We start from the raw sequence: 18,337 nt of genomic DNA on the forward strand, positions 1-18,337 counted from the left end.
GACTGTCAGCAGACCCCACAGTTTGTAGCACAGCTGAGAAGCCCCCGGAGGGGAAATAAGCAACATCTTTCCAGCCAGAATCTTCCCAAATCCCACGCAATCAAATCCGAGCACCCGACTGTTCAGGAAAGCTCCTAGGCCTCTGACCCTTGAACCCAAGCACTCTGATTTTACGCATAATATTACAAGGCTAGGGGGATCCCTGGGTGGCGCAGCAGTTTAGCGCCTGCCTTTGGCCCAGGGCGCGATCCTGGAGACCCGGGATCGAATCCCACGTCGGGCTCCCGGTGCATGGAGCCTGCTTCTCCCTCTGCCTATGTCTCTGCGTCTCTCTCTCTCTCTGTGTGACTATCATAAATAAATAAAAATTAAAAAAAAATGTTACAAGGCTAGGATGTGTGGTTTTCACCCGGGCCCCGCGCCACTGTGGTAAACAGCACGTCACAGGTGTGCATGGAAGGGCAAGGGCGCTGCGGGAGGGCGTGTGTCGAGAGTACCTAGAAGCGACAGAGAGGTGGACAGTCCATGTCCCCACCAACCCAAGCTGCCATCTTACAAAGTCTTTGAAGGGATAAATGTGCTCAAGATACGAGCATCATTGGAATCATCGATAGAATGCTAATTTATGCTTACAGTATGGAATCTGTCTTACTTTAGCCATTTGGCAGTCACGAGCTTTTCTAAGCTGTCTACGTACGCGCGTGCAGTCTACGGCTACAGTGAGGGCAGCCTGAGCCCTTGCGTACACACGTCCATCCGCAATGATGCGGGATAAACGGGGCGCGCCTCTGTTACCAACCATAGAAAACATGGTACGTGTGTTGTGTCCGCACACTCGCATCATGCGCACATACACGTCGGGAGCCAGAGGGTGGCTCTGCAAAAGGTGGACCATTTGCAGAAGGCGGTTGTGAGGACAGCTCCCGAGAGCGAAAGAGACTTAGATGAACGAATCCTACGCTGGTCGAGGTCACCCAAGCCCCGCTTTCCCCGACTCTGTGGCCCAGTCCCTGCCTTTCCGTCGCTGCGTGCAAGCGGGCATCCCTGAGGTCGGCTCCCTGTGAAATACTTACGTGCACCGTGGCCAGGCCGTTGCTGAACCCAGTACTGACCACGAGGTCATCATTGAGAGGCACCTGGACAGGGGACGAGAAGCCGTGCTTTCTTGTCTTGTTCGATAGGAAGGAGCCGGAACAACGCCAGGCCAGCTTCCTCTCTAGGATCCAACGGGTCAGAGCGGGAAGCCTGTGCACACAGACGCCGGAAGCCCGGGAATTCCGCCTCCCCCCTGCACGCGAGGACGGCGTCTGGGCTCCCCCGGGCCGGCCAGCAAAGCCAGCTCTCGGGAGCCGCCTCTGGTCACCTCCCCCCGGATGTACGGCTACGACAGAGCTGGACCTTCGCCTCCTTTTGCCAACAGAGGAAACTCCTTTCACGGCCTCTCGGTGCCGTGTCTCCTGCACTTCGCGCTGGCCTGTTTACCAAAACCCTCGGCAACCCACCCGCACCCCACACCCCAGCACCCCACCCAGGCCTGCCGAACCCTTGGGAGCTGATGCTCTTCTCTCATCCTCAAACTCCTCTCCGGGGCGCCCCGTCGTCCGAGGGCCTCCTGGTTTGTGGACAGCAAGGGACGGACCACTGAGCAAGGGGCCCAAGGGCTGGCTCCCGGCTCCTCCAAGTGCGCGGCCGTCCTTCCCCGCGTAGCACACCAGTGCAAACGGGATTTATGTGCCTCACATACGGATCATGTGCCATCAGCCCTTCCTCTCAATTTTAGTGAATGTACGTAAAAAGGCCAACTTCCCTAGTGCCCTGCTGGAACACAGCAGCGCCCACCGCAAAGGCAGCGCACCAGGAGGCTGCTTGAGGAGTGGGTCCCGTGGAGGTAGGCGGCGAGCGAGGCGGGGAAGTGCACGCGGCACCCGGCCCGGGCCCTCTGCCCTCCTCCCCAGTCCCCACACTGGCTCACGTGCCTGTGGAGCATGGGCTGTACCCCACGGAACAGCGGTCTGGCCTCACGTCAGTGGCAGGTTCCCACACTTGCTTGTCCCCAAACCTTTCTTGTGTGTTGTATTTCAGGACCCGCTGGCGTGGAGAATTCAGAGCCAGGTACGCGTCGCCGGGGTCTCATACACCCATGGTACCATGGGCTGGGGGTTCAATTACTTAAGCATAGCAAGGGGCGGGTAGCTGGGTGACGGCACTGGGAGGCCGCACGATGAGAGGAGCACTGGGTGTCAGACTATACGGTGGCAAATTGAATTTAAATTAAAAAAAAAAATGGTGACGATTAAAAAAAAAAACGGCGAGGGCGCCCTGGCGGCATTACCCTGCAGAGAGCTGAGGCCAGCGCGCCCCAGCCGCCCGCCGCACCCCGCAGGCCCCGCTGCCTCCCGCTGAACCTCCCGACAAAGGGGACGCGGTGCCAACCCGGGCGCCACGAGCACGTGCACCTGCCAAGGCCTGGGTGCAAAGCACGACCAAGTGCACACACAGGCCACGTGGCCGGCAGGCCCCGAGCACACGGAAGAGGGCCCGCCGCTGCCAGCACCTCGTGGCCAGGTCATTTGGTTTTTCAAGAGCATCTGGAAGCAGATTTTTATTTGAAGTGTCTGTATTTTTAAGTGTTGGAAGATGTCCATAGCTCTACCCATATGTCATACCTGTCTTTTTTTTTTTTTTTTTCCTATGAGCCACTAGGGTTTTTTTTTTCATTAAATTTTATCTGTCACGCGTATTTACTTTTCCTAAACATGGACTCGTGGAGGATATAGGCAGTTAAAAACTATTCCAGTTATTTGTATATTTAAATATGATTTAAAAGCATCTAAAATGTGGCAATTAGAAAAATGTATCTTAGCAACCGTTTACTGGCAGCTCCCCTTACTGATACACAAACTAGTTTTTCCAACATGTTCTTGTCTTTGGGAAATTTTGTAGGCCATCAAGGTTTTCACTAAAAAAAAAAAAAAAAAAAAAATATTCCAGGGACACCCCGGGGGGCTCAGCGGCTGAGCGGCTGCCTGCGGCCCAGGGCGTGACCCCAGGGTCCCGGGTTCGAGTCCCTCCTCGGGCTCCCCCCACGGGTCTCTGCCTCTCTCTGTGGCTCAGCGGTCCAGCGTCCGCCCAAGTGCGTTTTCTCTCTTCCTCTACCTCTGCACCCTTATGTGTACTGGTGCGTCTGGAACGTTCTTCCCTTTTCCTCACCTGCCTACGTCAGTCTGATTCCTCCCAAATTAACTTGCACACCTGGACGTGTTGGACAGGTTCCTACCTCTCCCCTTGGGCCAGGAGGCCCTGCTCTGTCCTTCCACATCCCTGTCAAGGCCCTCGTTCTTCACTGTCTGTTAAAACAACTGCCTCCCGAGCACACAGTTTCTTCAAATACTTTGCTTTGGACCCCCCAGTGCCCAGGGCGTAGCAGGTGCGCAGTACGCTTTTAAGTAGGAAAGTGATACATTTGTGAAATAAGAGTGGAACACATGATTTCAAAGGTCGCACCCAATTACAAAATACTGTGAAAAGCCCTTCATTTACCTCTATTGGCCTCCCCAGGAAATTCTTCTCTGTCATCTTATAATGGTAGAGGTCGCCTTTATGCTTATAAGAAATCTTGACATCCATGTTCAAGTGCAGTTGTTTAATCAGGAGTGAATATTCTGTGAGGCCCTCGATGGCATTGATTGTATCCTATCAGCAATCGGCGGGGCACAAGAACAGGTTTAGCTCGTTCATGTAATCTCTAGTTACCAGTACTCTTCCTTACCAGGGGTGGGGATGCGGATGCGCTAACCCGTGCTGCAACTCCAGCTGCCTGAGTGACATTGGTGAAGAGCCCCCAGGTGGAGGAGGGGGAGGGGAGGAGGGGGAGGGGGAGCAGAGGGGAAGGAGAGGTGGAGGGGGTGGAGGAGGAGAAGGTAGAGAGGAGGGGAGGTGGGGAGGGTAGGGGGAGGAGGAGAGGGAGGGGAAGACAAGGGGGAGGGGGAGAGGGAGGAGAAGGTAGAGAGGAGAGGGAGGGGGTGGGGAAGGCAGAGAGGAGGGGGTGGGGGAGAGGGAGAGGGAAGAGGAGGGGAGGAGGAGGAAAAGGTGGAGGCGGAGAGGGAAGGGGAGGAGAAGGTAGAGGGGAGGAAGAGGAGGAAGAGGAGGAGGAGGGGGAGGGGGAAGAGAAGGTAGAGGGGGAGGAGGAGGGGGAGGTGGAGAGGGAGGGGAGGTGGGAGAGAGGGAGGAGGAGAGGAATGGGAAGACGAGGGGGAGGAGAAGGTAGAGAGGAGGGTGAGGGGTGGGGCGGGGGGGGGAGGTGCAGCAGGGGTTGGAGGAGGAGGGAGGAGGAGGGAGCGGCAGTAAGGGGCCCCGGGGCAGGGGCCCGGAGCACCCCGAGTGCCTGCCCCCAGGTGAGTCACTGTGCACATTGCCACCGAGTCTGTGCCCGACTGGGTCCTTCGTCTCTGCAGGTGCCCCCCGGAGGTCCTCCGCCCCCGTCCCCCCCAAAGCCATCTGCATCCCCTCCCCGCCCAGTGTTTCCGGGCGCCGTGGCCTGTGGCAGGTACCCACGCGCGCTGTGGGACAAGTAGTTGATGGAGGAAGAGATGGATGAATGTGATTCTTGTCGGCCTCCTCGTCCTCGTCTATGCAGCCGGGGAACGTGAGCAGCTCAGGGCTGTCCCTTATGTCCCCCCCCACCCCCGTCACGGGCCGTGGCATGCGAACCCCGGGACGGCCTTCCCTGAGAGGCCCATGCCCGTCCCCAAGGTCCCCCAAACTCGAGCGGCCCCGCAGTCGTCGTGCAGGACGCCCTCGCTCTCGGTTCCCTAAACACGCAGACACGCCGTGTCACCCTGGACACCCGCGCGGGGACCCCAGGTGCACGCCCGCCACGGCCTTCGCCGGGAGCTCCTCAGCTGTACGAGCCCACGTGCGTGTCACTCACTGTGGGGAGAGAGCGTGGGGCGTTGTCCACAGGGCCCTTGCAGAGGATGTGACGGACTCGTGGGCCCTCGTGGTCAGCGGGGTCAGGACAGAGGGCGCCGGGGGCTCGGGGCACAGCGTCTGCCTGCAGCCCAGGCCGTGACCCCGGGTCCCGGATCGAGCCCCGACTTGGGGTCCCCGTGGGGAGCCTGCCTCGCCCCTGGCCCGGGTCTCTGCCTCTCTCGGGGGTCTCATGGATAAATACATAAAATCTTAAAAAAATAGGATCCCTAAGGGACACAGTAGGGTTAGAGTCTGGAGACGGGAGCCCTGACGCTGGCCGTGCCACTAACCCCGTGAAGGGACCCGGGGCGTATCTGCCATGTGTGCGCGTGCGGAGGTCGCGCCGCTGCGACACGTGCAGTGGGGGAGACAGGACACACGTCGTCAAGACGGCAGGACGGGGGCGCGTTACCTGGGTTGAGTAGAAGCCGCCTCCGTACCTCTGCTCCTCCGACAGCCACCTGACCACCGGGTTAACGTAGGCGACGTCTCCGAGGCTCAGACAGGTGAGCAAAGCGTAGGCGGTGGTTTCCACCGTGCGAGCTGTGCCCGCGGTCGCCGTGGACCTCTCTTGCTCTTGATGGTCGTCCTTCCAAAAACGGTAGACGACGGGGTCACCTGAAGCCAACAGATCGCATTCATTAATGTCGAGAAACGCGTGGAGGTGACGTGAGTGTAGCGGGCTTCCGGAAGTTTCTTCTGGTGGTGGCCGCTGGCGTTCTGGACGTTTCTTACTCGCTTGCGAGGAGCAGCTCGCCGAGGTGACCAGTACAGGGAGGGGGTCCTCAGACTGTGCTGCTTGTCTTTGCTGGACGAGGTCGTGGGGCAAAGTCCACACGCACTCGGGAGCGGGAAGTTCCGTGAACTGGTCCCTCGAGCACCCAGAGCACCCAGCTCCGCTCTCTGCTCCCCGAGGGACTGGCCGCAGCCACGGGGACCCTTCCCTCAGCCCCGAGGGACTGACTTTTGGGTCCTCGGGGTATGTAGGACTGTTCCCTGGCAGCGAAACTCAGCTGAGACCCCAAACGGGACGATTAATCCACCAGGAAGCACCGCACGCGCAGGAAGCCTTGCTGTTACCACGGACACTGTGGGATGGACTGGACAAGTTTTCTCCTCGACAGAAAAAGAAAAAAAAAAAAAATCCACGTCCCGGCAATTAGGAGCTCGTGCCCGACACCTTGGTTCAGTCTCATAATCGCTTTCCAATGTGAAGAATCCCACGCGTGCGATGCTTCCCGTAGGTCAGGGCCTAAATTACACTCGTGGCGGCTCTAGTAATTGAACCTTGTCACTCTACGTCGTTTTTTGAACAGATTATCTTAAAAAAAACAAACAAACCGGTAAGGCATATTTGGAAATCGTTTTTGAAGATTAGTCGAGGTTTCGACATAACTGTCTGCAATTCATGATTATGTTATTTGCGTGAGTTTGGACAATGTTTCCCTTCCCTCTCAGAGACTCAGAGCAGCTGCTGTATTTAGGTTGAAAATTTGCTTTTTAAGGATACCTGCAGCTCGATGTTATTTGAATTCTTAAGATCTGTCCGTAACTGCTATAATTTCATGATCCCTATCTTACAAGACCCAAGACAATTCTTTTGTGTTGTTTTTAAAGTCCTATACGAGTGGTGGGAGGCATGTATTAGGATTCATTTTTATTTTTATCATTATTTTTTTAAGATTCGGTCATTTTAAAATGACAGAAATCAAATCTCAGGGCGGCCTGGGGGCTCAGTGGTTTAGCGCCTGCCTTCAGCCCAGGGTGTGACCCCGGGGTCCCGGGATCGAGTCCCGCGTCGGGCTCCCTGCATGGAGCCTGCTTCTCCCTCTGCCTGTGTCTCTGCCTCTCTTTGTGTCTCTCATGAATAAATAAAATAAAATCTTAAAAAAAAAAAAAAGATCAAACCTTGTAGATACTGGTTCACCTCACGTTGCATTTATGAAGCTGTTAGAGAACCTCAGCCAGCAGAGGGCCGGGGGTCACTGCCACCCTCTTTCTACTTCTATACTCTTGACCCAGAGGAAGCGGAATTTTTATTTTCCAGGATGAAATACATACAGAGCGAGGCGGGTGCAGAACAAGCCAGGGTGGAGAGTGCAGGCACCTGGCGGTGGGCACACCTCGCCGCTAAAAACCCTCCGACGCCTTCCCTTTCTACTCAAAGTGGAAGTTGAAGATTTGGGCTTCCAGGGGCCCCGGGCGCCGGGTGATGGGCGACGGACCAGGCAGGCCGTGCAGGGTCCTAACCAGGAGCCGCCAGGGGAGTGTGCAGGCCCGACCTCGGCCGGGTTCTCGGGCGGCTGGGAGCTGTGCACGCGCACGGGTGTGTGCAGGTGGGCGGCCCCGTGTCGGGCGTGTGCACTGCGGCTCCTCCGGAACATCCTTCCCCCCACGTCCCCAGGGCTCCTCCCAGGGAGCCGTGGGTTACAGGCCGCACCCAGTCCCGGGTCCCCTCCCTGCTCCCGCGTCCTTTGTACCGGTTCCCGCCAACCTGTTCCCCACACGTGTCCGTCCCCGTAACGACCGTGTGTCAGAGGACCTGGCCCGTTTTCCTTCCGGTCTGTGGCCTTAGCTCTGGAGCCCGGAGCCGGGCGTGGGGCCAGGGTCCTGCACACTCGCCCAGGGAGCGCGTCCTGCTCCAGCTCCGAGAGTGAGCGTGCCCCGAGTGAGTGTGCCCGCCGCCTGTCACTACTCGGCGCCCGGGCAGGACCGAGCCGTACCTTTAACCAAAGCTTTCCTCTTCAGCCCCGAGACGATGGAGTAGAACTGCGGGTGCGTCCTGTCCCCCAGGGAAAGCGCGTAGGCGGCGATGGCCAGCGTGAAGGTGCTGCGGGCCGAGGGCGCGCCCTCGAGCAGGAAGGCGTCCGCCCTGGTGAGGGCCGCGTTGATTTTCTGGAAGCGACAGCAGAGGACGCCTGGGTTCCGGGGCCTGCCACCCGCCCACGAGGCAGCCCGGCCGGGAGGGCCCGGGGGACGGAGGGGCCCGCGGGGAGGCACTGGGGGGGCCCTCAGGCCCTGCCTCCTGCAGGCCCCGGGGCACAGGGGCCACGGCCTTGGGACACAGCCAACGGGGTATTTGGTTTTGCGGCCGCAGCCCCGCCAACCCCCGGGTGTTTCCGCATCCACGCGGGTTCGGGGGCCGAGTCCAAGTCATTGCTGATCTACAGGCCGGGGCGCGAGGCCGGACGCTCGTCCCTTCCCCGGAGGCCCACGCTGACTCGGTCAGGCGAGCCCTCGGCGTCCGGCCTCCGCGTCCAGCCCGGGCCCCAGGACGCCGACGAGCTGGCGCGGCTCCCGCTAGTCCCCGCCACGAGGCGCCTCGGCTGCAGGCCAGCGCCACGCGCACCGGGTGGCCTCACGAGACTCGCGGGCAGGCAGCGGGGGCGCCGCGTCCTGGACCCCGGCCACAGCTGACCGGCCCCACGCCCGCTGCGTGGCTCTGTAGCCCAGACGGTGACAGCGACCCCGCCTGCACCTCCGTGTCCTCGCCGGCCCGCAAGCAGGGGCTGGAGGGGCTGCAGCACGCGCCGCCACCGTGCGGCCCCGGGGTTTCCGAGCAGAGGCCAGTGAAGGCGGCCCCCACCCAGGCCGCGGGCACCCAGGCCACGGGCACCCAGGCCATGGGCACCCAGGCCGTGGGCGGAGGCCAGACCTTACCTGCAGTGGGCACAGGTCAAAGGCCTTTCTAATTCCAATGACCGCGAAGGCCGTGAGGTACAAGGAGTGCTCGTGGGCTTCAGTAGGCAAGGTCCCCTGAAAATGAGGAATGATTCCCACGGAGGCTGAGCCGGTGTCCCGCAAGTGAGGCGACCGTCCGCCCCGTGGCCTCCCCGGGCAGCCCCAGGCCTCAGCTGGACGTGGGCATCCTGGCCCCCAACCCCCACCCTGCGGCCCCCCCAGGGCTTCCCGACCCCGTTGAGCCCTGGTTCCGATGCCATCTCTGCACTCTAGGCCCCTGCCCTCCGCGCCACTCCCCCCGGGTGCCCCAATGCCCCCTGGGCACCCCGACTGCCCCCTGGACACCCCGACGCCCCTTGGGCACCCCGACTCTCCCTGGGCATCCCGACACCCCCTGAGCACCCTGAATCCCCCCGGGCACCCCTGGGCACCCTGACTCCCCTCTGGGTGTCCCGATGCCCCCCTCGGGTTCTCCAACGCCCCCTGGGCACCCCAACTCCCCTCTGGATGCCCCAACACCCCCCTGGACACCCCGACGCCCCCGAGTGCCCCAACGCTCCCTGAGCACCCCGACGTCCTGCCTGCAGGTCCCCACCCCCCAGCTCACCCATGCTCACCCCTCCGTGTCTCAGAAATGAATCGTAAGATCTTAGAAAAACAACCCAAAGCAAAGCACCCCAGAACACTGTTGGCTTTCGAAGGATCACGGTGGGAGGAGAGGGGGAGGAGGCACCAGAGCGGAGTCGTGGGGAGGGACCGTGGGCCTCACCCCGCACAGTGCTTGGCCCCGCAGCTTGGGGCCTGACCCCAGCCTCTCCCACTAACAGGACGTGAACGGGGCCCCACCTTTCAGGGCAACACCCCACAGCCTCTGTCCGTGAGGCTCAGGACTTGCGGTTGGGAGTCTACACCGGGGGCGCGTGGACGGAGGGGACATGGCCCTGCTCTGGGTCCTCCAGCACCTGCCCCCGCGCACCCCGGCGCGGCCACAGCCGTCCCTCCTCTGCCCTGTCGAGCTGAGCGGCCCGCGGGGTGCTCCCAACAGGGGCACGAACCTTCTCTCCCCCTCAAACTGCTGGAATAGGAACGGAACTCCGACTTGTCAGTAAAACTGGTGCTCAGCTGTGCGTTTGGTTTCCTTACCTGTAACTTTACTGGTTGGTACTGGGAGTTTTCTTTGAAAGATCCGTTCTCCAGTTGGCAGTTCTCCGTCAGCCACAGCAGAGTATTGCAGATTGAGTTCTGGTTCTGGCCTATGTACTTCTGCACCTGTCCGAGCACTCTCAGAGCAAACGCTGTTAACCTTTAAGGCAAAAATCAAATAATTTTAGGTGGTCGACCCCTTTGGCTTTCAATTCATAGTGTTTTTTATGTGTCTGTGTGTGTTTTAAGATTGTATTTATTTATTCATGAGACACAGAGGGTGAGGCAGGCTCCGTGCGGGACTCGATCCCAGGACCCGGGGGTCATGCCCTGAGCCGAAGGCAGACACTCGACCACGGAGCCGCCGGGCGCCCCATAGTGTGTTTTTACTTAATACAACATTTATTCTTTAAAAGAAAAATAGTATTTTAAATCAAACAATTCTAAAGTAGGTAGTAGCACTTCACAAGGAAAGAGAAGATTCTAGGAAGAGCCGCAAAAACCCTCCGTCGGCAAATGTGAACGGCGCGTCCTCTGCGGCCACGGCCTCGCCGTGACCAGCGCGCGAACCCGGTGCCTGAGGATCAAAAACAAGATTACTCTGACGTTGAAGACAGTAGCGGTGGGGCAGAGTCTGGAGTCGGGGCCCTGACGGACGGGCACGAGCCACGGGAGAGAAAAACCCTAAGGTTCCAGGTGGTGCGGCGTGGACAGGCTGGGACACCTGGAGCCTCGTCTGAGGCCTGCGAGTCCGCCCGCGCCCACGGGAGCGCCCAGCTCGCCCCTCGCGCCGTCACCCACCCGCCCTCGCAAGGGGCCGCCGCCGTCCCGGGCGCCGAGGTTTCTTGTTTTCGTTCTTTTGCTTTTTGTAGCAATTTCAGCCTCCACGAACATCTGTCACGAGCTCCCCAGCATCTGGCTCACGGCCCCACGACGCCCCTTCTCCTGCCGCGGCCCCGCGGCCCTTCAGCCTGAGCCGCCCACAGCCGCCCGCTCCTCAGACGCTCTGAGTCAGCCCTTGACGCTCCCTCTCGCTTAAAAATTTTCCTTTTCATTTTTCTTTCTCGGGGATCCCTGGGTGGCTCAGCAGTTGAGCGCCTGCCTTCGGCCCAGGGCGTGATCCTGGAGACCCGGGATCGAGTCCCACATCGGGCTGCCGGTGCATGGAGCCTGCTTCTCCCTCTGCCTGTGTCTCTGCCTCTCTCTCTCTCTCTGTGTCTCTCATGAATAAATAAAGTCTTTAAAAAATAAAATAAAATAAAATAAAATGCATGATATTGGGGCACCCGGGTGACTCAGTGGTTGCACACTGCCTTCAGCCCAGGCCGTGACCCTGGGGTCCCGGGATCAAGTCCCACGTTGGGCTCCCCGCACAGAGCTTGCTTCTCCCTCTGCCTGGGTCTCGGCCTCTCTCTCTGGGCCTCTCATAAATAAATAAATAAAATCTTAAAAAAACCCAAACCATTAAAATGATGTTTTGTACCCCTTTTTTGTTGTTACCTTCCTTGTAGTTCTCAAAAAAAAAATACTTTGAAAGTATTCAGGTACTGGGCATTTTCCTCTGTGCAAGCTTCTCCCAGGGAACTCGGGGAGTGAGTGGGACGATACCCGAATATTTCTGTGCTTCTGGCTGAACACCATCCGCTCAGCCTGGCCCAGAACTCCCAGAGGCCCCGGTTATTAACTGAGAAGCTATTGTGCGTCCTCGGGTGAGGGGGCGTTTGGTCCTCAGCTGGTCCCCAAGCCCGGCCCCCCATGTCCCGGCTGCTGTCCTTGGCCGGTGTGCTCCGGGGCCCGCACGTCTTCACATGTGCCGCCCACACAGGGTTAGACCCGCTTTCAGGTAGAGCCCTTGGGACGTGGTGACCGACCGGATGCAGAGCCACAGGCAAAGGGAAGGTCCGAATGTGTAGAGTATTTGCTGCCCACGGATCAAGGAAACCCAGACAGAAGACTGGGCTGGCATGGGTCCCGGCTGAAGGGCCTTTGGCACCCAGGTCCCTAGAAATGTGGATCTGGAGCTTAGGAAAGAAGTTAGGCCCAGGGACTCCACAGGGAGCCAGAAATTATGGAAGTCGGGGGCGAAGGTGGGACTGCAGGGGGAAGGCGGTCAAGGGTGGAATCCTGGGGCCTCTCATGAGTTACAGGGCTGAGCTACAGAGTCTGCAGAAGACACGCTGCCACGTGCACCCTCCGTTAACGGGGCGCTTGCCCTCCCGTCATCAGAAACGAGGAAGTTGTTCTGCTTCGCTGAGCACTTAGTGAGCACCTGCTGTGTGCCAGGTATGCGCCCGGCGCTGGGCGTACGTGCAGCTGCCCCCGGGGAGCTTACATCCTACTGAGATAAGTAAGAATGTTAACGATCAATTTTAAGAAGAAATGGAAAGCTGGGGAGCAGGATATGAAATATGGGGATGGGAACGGGATGCAATTTTATTTTATTATTTTATTTTATTTTATTTTATTTTATTTTATTTTATTTTATTTTATTTATTTTATTTATTTATTATTTTTTTTAGGGATGCAATTTTAGACCGAATGATCTGTAGATGATCCACACTGACTTTTGGTAAAGACCCGAGGGATGAAGGGAACCAGCCCCTGATACCCGAGGAGCGTTTTGGACAGAGGAACAGTCGGTGCAAAGGCCCTGAGACGGAAGCGCCTGGATGTTCAAGGAACCTGAAGGGCCAGAGGGCTTGAGGGGAATGAAAGGGAGCAGTCGGGGTGCAGCTGGGAAGTGAGAAGGAGCAGACCCCACAGGGCCTCGTGGTTCATGGCAGGGAGTTTGGCTTTTACTCTGGGTAAGATGGGGAGCTCCCAGAGGGCTCTGAGCAGGGGCCCTGACTTATGCTGTGAGCGGGGCGACGCCAGTTGCTGGGCTCAGTGTAGACGAAGGGGGGCGGGCTGAGGCTGGAAGGGCAGTGACCCAGGGAGGAAACAGGAGAGGCCTGGGCCAGGATGGTGAGCCGCGCGGGGTAAGGACTAGCCGGGCTCGGGGCTCATGCGGAGGCACAGCCTTCATCGTCCTCCGTGGCTGGTGGGCACCTGTCGGATGAGAATGGGAACGAAGGCCTTCTGCTTACCAGGTGCTAGCGTCTCCGCCCTTCCACATGCTGTAGGAGTAGTCGGCGTTCCGGTAGGACGTGATGCTCACCATCCCTAGGAGGCACCGGAGAAAGACACGTGCTGCCCTGCCCGCCGTCCACACGGCCAGTGCTTGACGGGCTCCCGGCAAGGGGCCTTCCCTTGGGTGCCGGGCGGCGAGCGTGTGCTCTGGGGCCAACCCTCAACTTCCCCGAAGTGTGGGAATCATGAATCGCTTGAATTGGGAATTATCAAGTGGGACATTCTGAGCTCACTCAAGAGGGAAGGAAGCGCTCTGCTGAGGTTGGAATGCAGGGGTCTTGTCTCTCGTCCAGGCATTTTGGTAAGGGAGGCCAAAATGCTACAGAAAACAGTATTTATTTATATCATTGTGTCTATCTCGTGATTTTTCTTTTTTGCAGAAAAGCTTTACAATTCCCCTTTTGTATGATTCATAAAAACTCACATATTAGTTGATTGCATCCTTAGTTTAAAAATCACAAGATTTTTATGCACAATATGTAAAATAGAATTTTTTTTTTTACCTTGTTTCAGCTGATTCTTCAGGCTCTGCTTTTTCATTAATGAATTAGGAGAAAAAATATTCCAATTACTTCCTGCCTCCAGGTAGTGAAAAACGTAGAACACCGGGACAACGCTCATCAGTTCTGCTTCTGCGTTCCCCTTGGGGAGGTGGGTGAGGATGTCAATGCCTTCCTGACTCAGAACGGCAGACATAACCTCACCCATGAGCATTCCTGTAGTAAACAAACAAACAAGTCAGGGTAGATACAATCAATCAATTTCTATCAACCGCTGAGGAATGGTGTATTTTAAATAGAAGAGTAACTAACCCTCTTCTTTCTTTTCTTGAGAGAGAGAGAGCACGTGTGAGGGAGCTCGTGGGGGCAAGGGGCCAAGGGGTGAAGGGGCAGAGGGAGAGCAAGAGAGAGAGTCTTAAGCAGGTTCCACACCCAGTGCAGAGCCTGATGCAGGGATTGATCTCACGACCCCGAGATCACAGCCTGGGCTGAAATCAAGAGTCAGACACTTAACTGACCGAGCAACCCAGGTGCCCCCCTTGTTCTTTCCCGTTTATCCAGGCAGTTGAATTACTCCTTAGCTGGGGAGACTCAAAAAGCTCTGGTTAGGAATATGAATGTAAAAGAAACACCAAGGGGACCTGGGTGGCTCAGTCAGTGAAGCGTCTGCCTTGGGCTCAGGTCATGACCCCAGGGTCCTGGGGTTGAGTCCTGAGGCGGCTCCCTGCTCACTGGGGAGCCTGCTTCCCCACCCCCCCGCCTGCTTATGCTCTCTCTCTCTGTCAAATAAATGAATAAAATCTTTAAAAATAAATGAATAAAAGAAACAGGGTTAACAATGCCACCGGGGGGAGTTGGCTTCCCCCTCTCCCTCTCCCTGTGCTCGCTCGCTCGCTCTCTCTCAAATAAATAAATCAATGAATAAATGAATGAAAATCTTTTTGGAAATGCCACTGGAATATGCTGGCGAGAGGGCACGCTCAGCAGGCCGCGGACTGCGGAGCCCACGCGGCCAGTTCATTGCCCTTCAACCTGCCAGCTCTGGACGCCAGAAGCCGCCTCAGTCAATCGCTCGCAGCAAGCAGAGCAGACAGCCTGGTGGTGGTGCCGGGCCCACCCCAGGATCCTGGTCACACAGATGGGATCACAGTGGCCGGGGACCTGGGGGAAGCCAGGGACGCCGCCACCCCTGCAAAACTTCTGGGGGTGGGGGGGGAAGGCGGGGGTGGGGAGGGCCAAGGGGGAGGCTGGGGCAGGGGGGAGCCCGGCATGGGGGTACCCCAGGGGGAGGCCAGGGAGGGGAGCCCAGCGTGGGGGGAGCCCCGCGGCCCGGCCGTCCAGCAGAGCGCTGCATCCCCGGGGGCGCCCAACGGTGCCCCCTGAGGTTGTAGAGACCCCGAGAGAAGCCTTGAGGGCAACAACAGCCCCCCAAGCTGGGAGAACAAAGTTCCCCCTACATCAGGCCAATGGAAGAAAATAGTCAGAAAAGTGGTTGCGGGTTTGAAGGTGAGGAAGGAGCAAGGTTCCCCTAATGGTGGATGTGCATATGCGGCGGAGCAGACGAGAGGAGAAATGATAATCAGGATATTTGATTGTTGTTTTGAGGCATAAAGGGAAGGAGAAAAAAAAACAACACTTGTCAATTTACCTTTTACACTCACAATCCTTTTGACTTCTGTTTTGGGGACCAAGTCTAATGGTATCCTGTATGGGAACTCTTTCCGTCTACTAATGACACCTGGAATTTAAGAAAATTATTAGATTTACACAGAATTCTTTTTTAATTTGAATTCAGGTAATTACCGTATCATGTATTATTAGTTTCAGAGGTGGAGGCCGTGATTCATCAGGCTTCTGAACACCCAGGGCTCGTCCCTTCAGGTGCCCTCCTCCATGCCCGTCCCCCGGTTACCCCGTCCCTCCCACCCCATCCCCTCCAGCACCCCTCAGGTTGTTTCCTATGGTTAAGAGGTTTGTCTCCCTCTCTGATTTCATCTGGTTATACTCTTCCCCCCCTTCCCCTATGATCCTCTGTTTTGTTTCTTAAATTCCACATGAGTGAGATCAAATGACAATTGTCTGTCTCAGACTGACTTATTTCACTTAGCATAATACCCTCTAGTTCCATCCCCATCGTTGCAAATGGCGAGATTTCATTTTTCTGATGGCTGAGTACCATCCCATTGGGTACGTAGACCACATCTTCTTCACCCATCATCTGTCAATGGACACCGAGGCTCCTCCCACGTGTGGCTCTTGGGCATGTTGCTGCTGAGAACATTGGGGAGCAGGCGCCCCTTCATTTCACTGCATCTGTATCTTTGGGGTAAACCCCCAGCAGTGCAATTGCTGGGTCCTGTGGCAGCTCTATTTTTAACTCTTTGAGGAACCTCCACACTGTTTTCCAGAGCGGCTGCACCAGTTTGCGTCCCACCCACAGTGCAGGAGGGCTCCCCTTTCTCCACGTCCTCGTCAACAATTATAACAATAAAATTTTAAAAGGAAGTTAAAAATAATCGAGGATTTTTATCAGACCCTAAGCTTATGTAATCTCTCTCTTTAAAAAAAAAAAAGATTTTATTTATTTAATCATGAAAGACACAGAGAGAGAGGCAGAGACACAAGCAGAGGGAGAAGCAGGCTCCATGCAGGGAGCCCCACGTGGGACTCAATCCCGGGTCTCCAGGATCACGCCCTGGGCTGAAGGCAGCACTAAACCGCTGAGCCCCGGGGCTGCCCTATTACTTTTTTTTTAACCAAGATTTTTGCTCAAGAGATCTATTCCCAGATAAAAGACCATTCCCATCTCGCAGGCCTGCTGTCCACACCTGGGACTACACGACAGGGCCGTTTTGGAAAGCGGTTTGCAGGAACGTCAGCACGGGGGGCGTAGGGCTACTCAGGAAGAGGAGCCAACGGACTGTGGCTCCGAGGCCGGAGGTAACTGCGGGAGGCCCCAGACCTCGGCGCTTCTACTATCTCTGCTCTTGGGCTGGAAGAGGGTCTGTGTGAAGATGAAATCAAAGAAAACAGCCTAAGGATGTGTGCGTCTAGGAGGGGCTTTGCCTTCTGCTGCGCATCCTTAGTCGGCTTATGAGACTCGGCTGACTGAGAGGTAGAGGCCCGAAGTCTTTGCACCCCCAGAGGAAGGGCTCTCTGAGTATAATGGTCTTGATTTGTAAGTAAACTTTTTTTCTTTGCTATATCACTGAAAGAAAAGACACATGAAGCAGATTTTAAACATTTAATAAGAACTATGGAGGCCTGTCTTTTTTTGTTGTTGAAAAGAATTGTTAATTGAACATATTCTAAATTTTATAAATATATATGCATAAATGTAAGTATATACATTACAAATAAATATATGCATATAAATATATACGCATTATATATATATATATATATATATATATATATATATATATAGGCCTTGATTAAATGCTCAGATATTTGCAAAATTCTAACTGTGAGAAGATTCAGAATATCTTTATGGAAGGGTAAAAACAGGGAAGCAGGAACAAAGGGGAATGGGTTAGTTAAGTGATTAATCAGCATTATTGTGTTTCCAAATAATGTGTGTTAAGAAAGACAGAAATGGGGGATCCCTGGGTGGCTCAGTGGTTTAGCGCCTGCCTTTGGCCCAGGGCGTGATCCTGGAGTCCCGGGATCGAGTCCCGCGTCAGGCTCCCTGCATGGAGCCTGCCTCTCCCTCCTCCTGTGTCTCTGCCTCTCTCTCTCTGTCTATGTCTATCATAAATAAATAAATAAATAAATAATTTTTTTTTTTTAAAGAAGGACAGAAATGGGTTTTTCTTAGGTGTTCTTTGGATTGATGATTCTATAAGAAAATATTGTAAATTATTATTGTGATAGATACAAAATGACCAACAGCGAAGAGAAGTGATCCAATCATTACCATTTCAATGCTTTGCACTTTAAACTAATGGAATTCTTTTTCTTTGTTCTAAACCCATCCAGATTGGGATAGAACATATGTTATCAAGAATGTCAATGAACTAAGAAGTGGATTTTTCTTATTTCAGACAAATAACATTTTGAGAAACAGCGTTTCGGGTTGCCTCTACACTTTAATTTCCGGCGCGAAAGACAATATGTAAAATACAAAATCACTTTGCCTACCGTAAATACCCCTTGGGTCCAGAGTAACACCAGCGTAACTTTCCTTTTTGATACCTTCCGGCTAAAAAGGCAGAAAACATTCAGTCAAGAATATGGTTAAGCTTAATTCCCTCAGTAGAGCCTTAATTTGTTCACTGGATTTTATTTATTTTTTATTTTTTGTTCACTGGATTTTAGATGCCCCCTTCAAACAATGAAAGAAAATAATTCAACTTATATGACCTGAATTCTTGGGTCAACTCGACTACTTTCCAGCTGACAAATTCTTTTTTTTTTTTTTTAGAAGGCAACATATGTTTAAATATTTATATCCATACACGCAAGAACAAGATTTTCTGGCTACTTACAAAATAACCAGAGCAAATACTTAAATAGTATTACAAGCCAGGTAACTGATCTAAATGCTTTGTACGTTTTAGCTCATTTAACCTCAAAAAGTGCTCTATGGAGGGGAAGCTATTATTACTCCCATTTGATAGAAGAGGAAAACGACCGTAGAGGAATCAGGAAGCGTATGCAGTGTCACACCACTAGGAGGTGGTGGGGACAGGATTCAAACCCAGGCCTGTCCCCAGAGTCTGCAGGGCAGCACCACGCGAGGTGCATCAGAACACGCCTCGCACAGCATAAGCCCGTACGTGTTTACTGAAGTGGTTTCACGGCTGACAACAGGAGCCAGAGACTGAAGACCCAAGCAGGCCCGTCCCGTCATCGACCGGCCACGTGGGGAGTCTTGCCAAGACAACGTGAACACGCCCAACAGACTACGTGGG

The 18,337-nt window shown here is 55.3% G+C and overlaps 1 protein-coding gene across 1 annotated transcript in view; it reads right to left on the minus strand.

Moving 5' to 3' along the window:
• Nucleotides 1-18,337, minus strand: part of C5 (complement C5) — a 75,273-nt gene that overhangs the window by 14,908 nt on the left and 42,028 nt on the right. Inside the window, exons 22-31 of the mRNA XM_077913127.1 lie at nt 17,565-17,625; nt 15,073-15,162; nt 13,428-13,640; nt 12,882-12,957; nt 9,796-9,955; nt 8,632-8,727; nt 7,695-7,866; nt 5,384-5,589; nt 3,541-3,693; nt 1,074-1,136 (exon numbers count right to left, since the gene is read on the minus strand). Of these exons, the coding sequence (XP_077769253.1) occupies nt 1,074-1,136; nt 3,541-3,693; nt 5,384-5,589; nt 7,695-7,866; nt 8,632-8,727; nt 9,796-9,955; nt 12,882-12,957; nt 13,428-13,640; nt 15,073-15,162; nt 17,565-17,625 (1,290 nt within the window). The remainder of the gene's footprint in view (nt 1-1,073; nt 1,137-3,540; nt 3,694-5,383; nt 5,590-7,694; nt 7,867-8,631; nt 8,728-9,795; nt 9,956-12,881; nt 12,958-13,427; nt 13,641-15,072; nt 15,163-17,564; nt 17,626-18,337) is intronic.

Source organism: Canis aureus, chromosome 10 (genome assembly GCF_053574225.1).
Source record: "Canis aureus isolate CA01 chromosome 10, VMU_Caureus_v.1.0, whole genome shotgun sequence".
NCBI classification, from domain to species: Eukaryota; Metazoa; Chordata; class Mammalia; order Carnivora; family Canidae; genus Canis; species Canis aureus.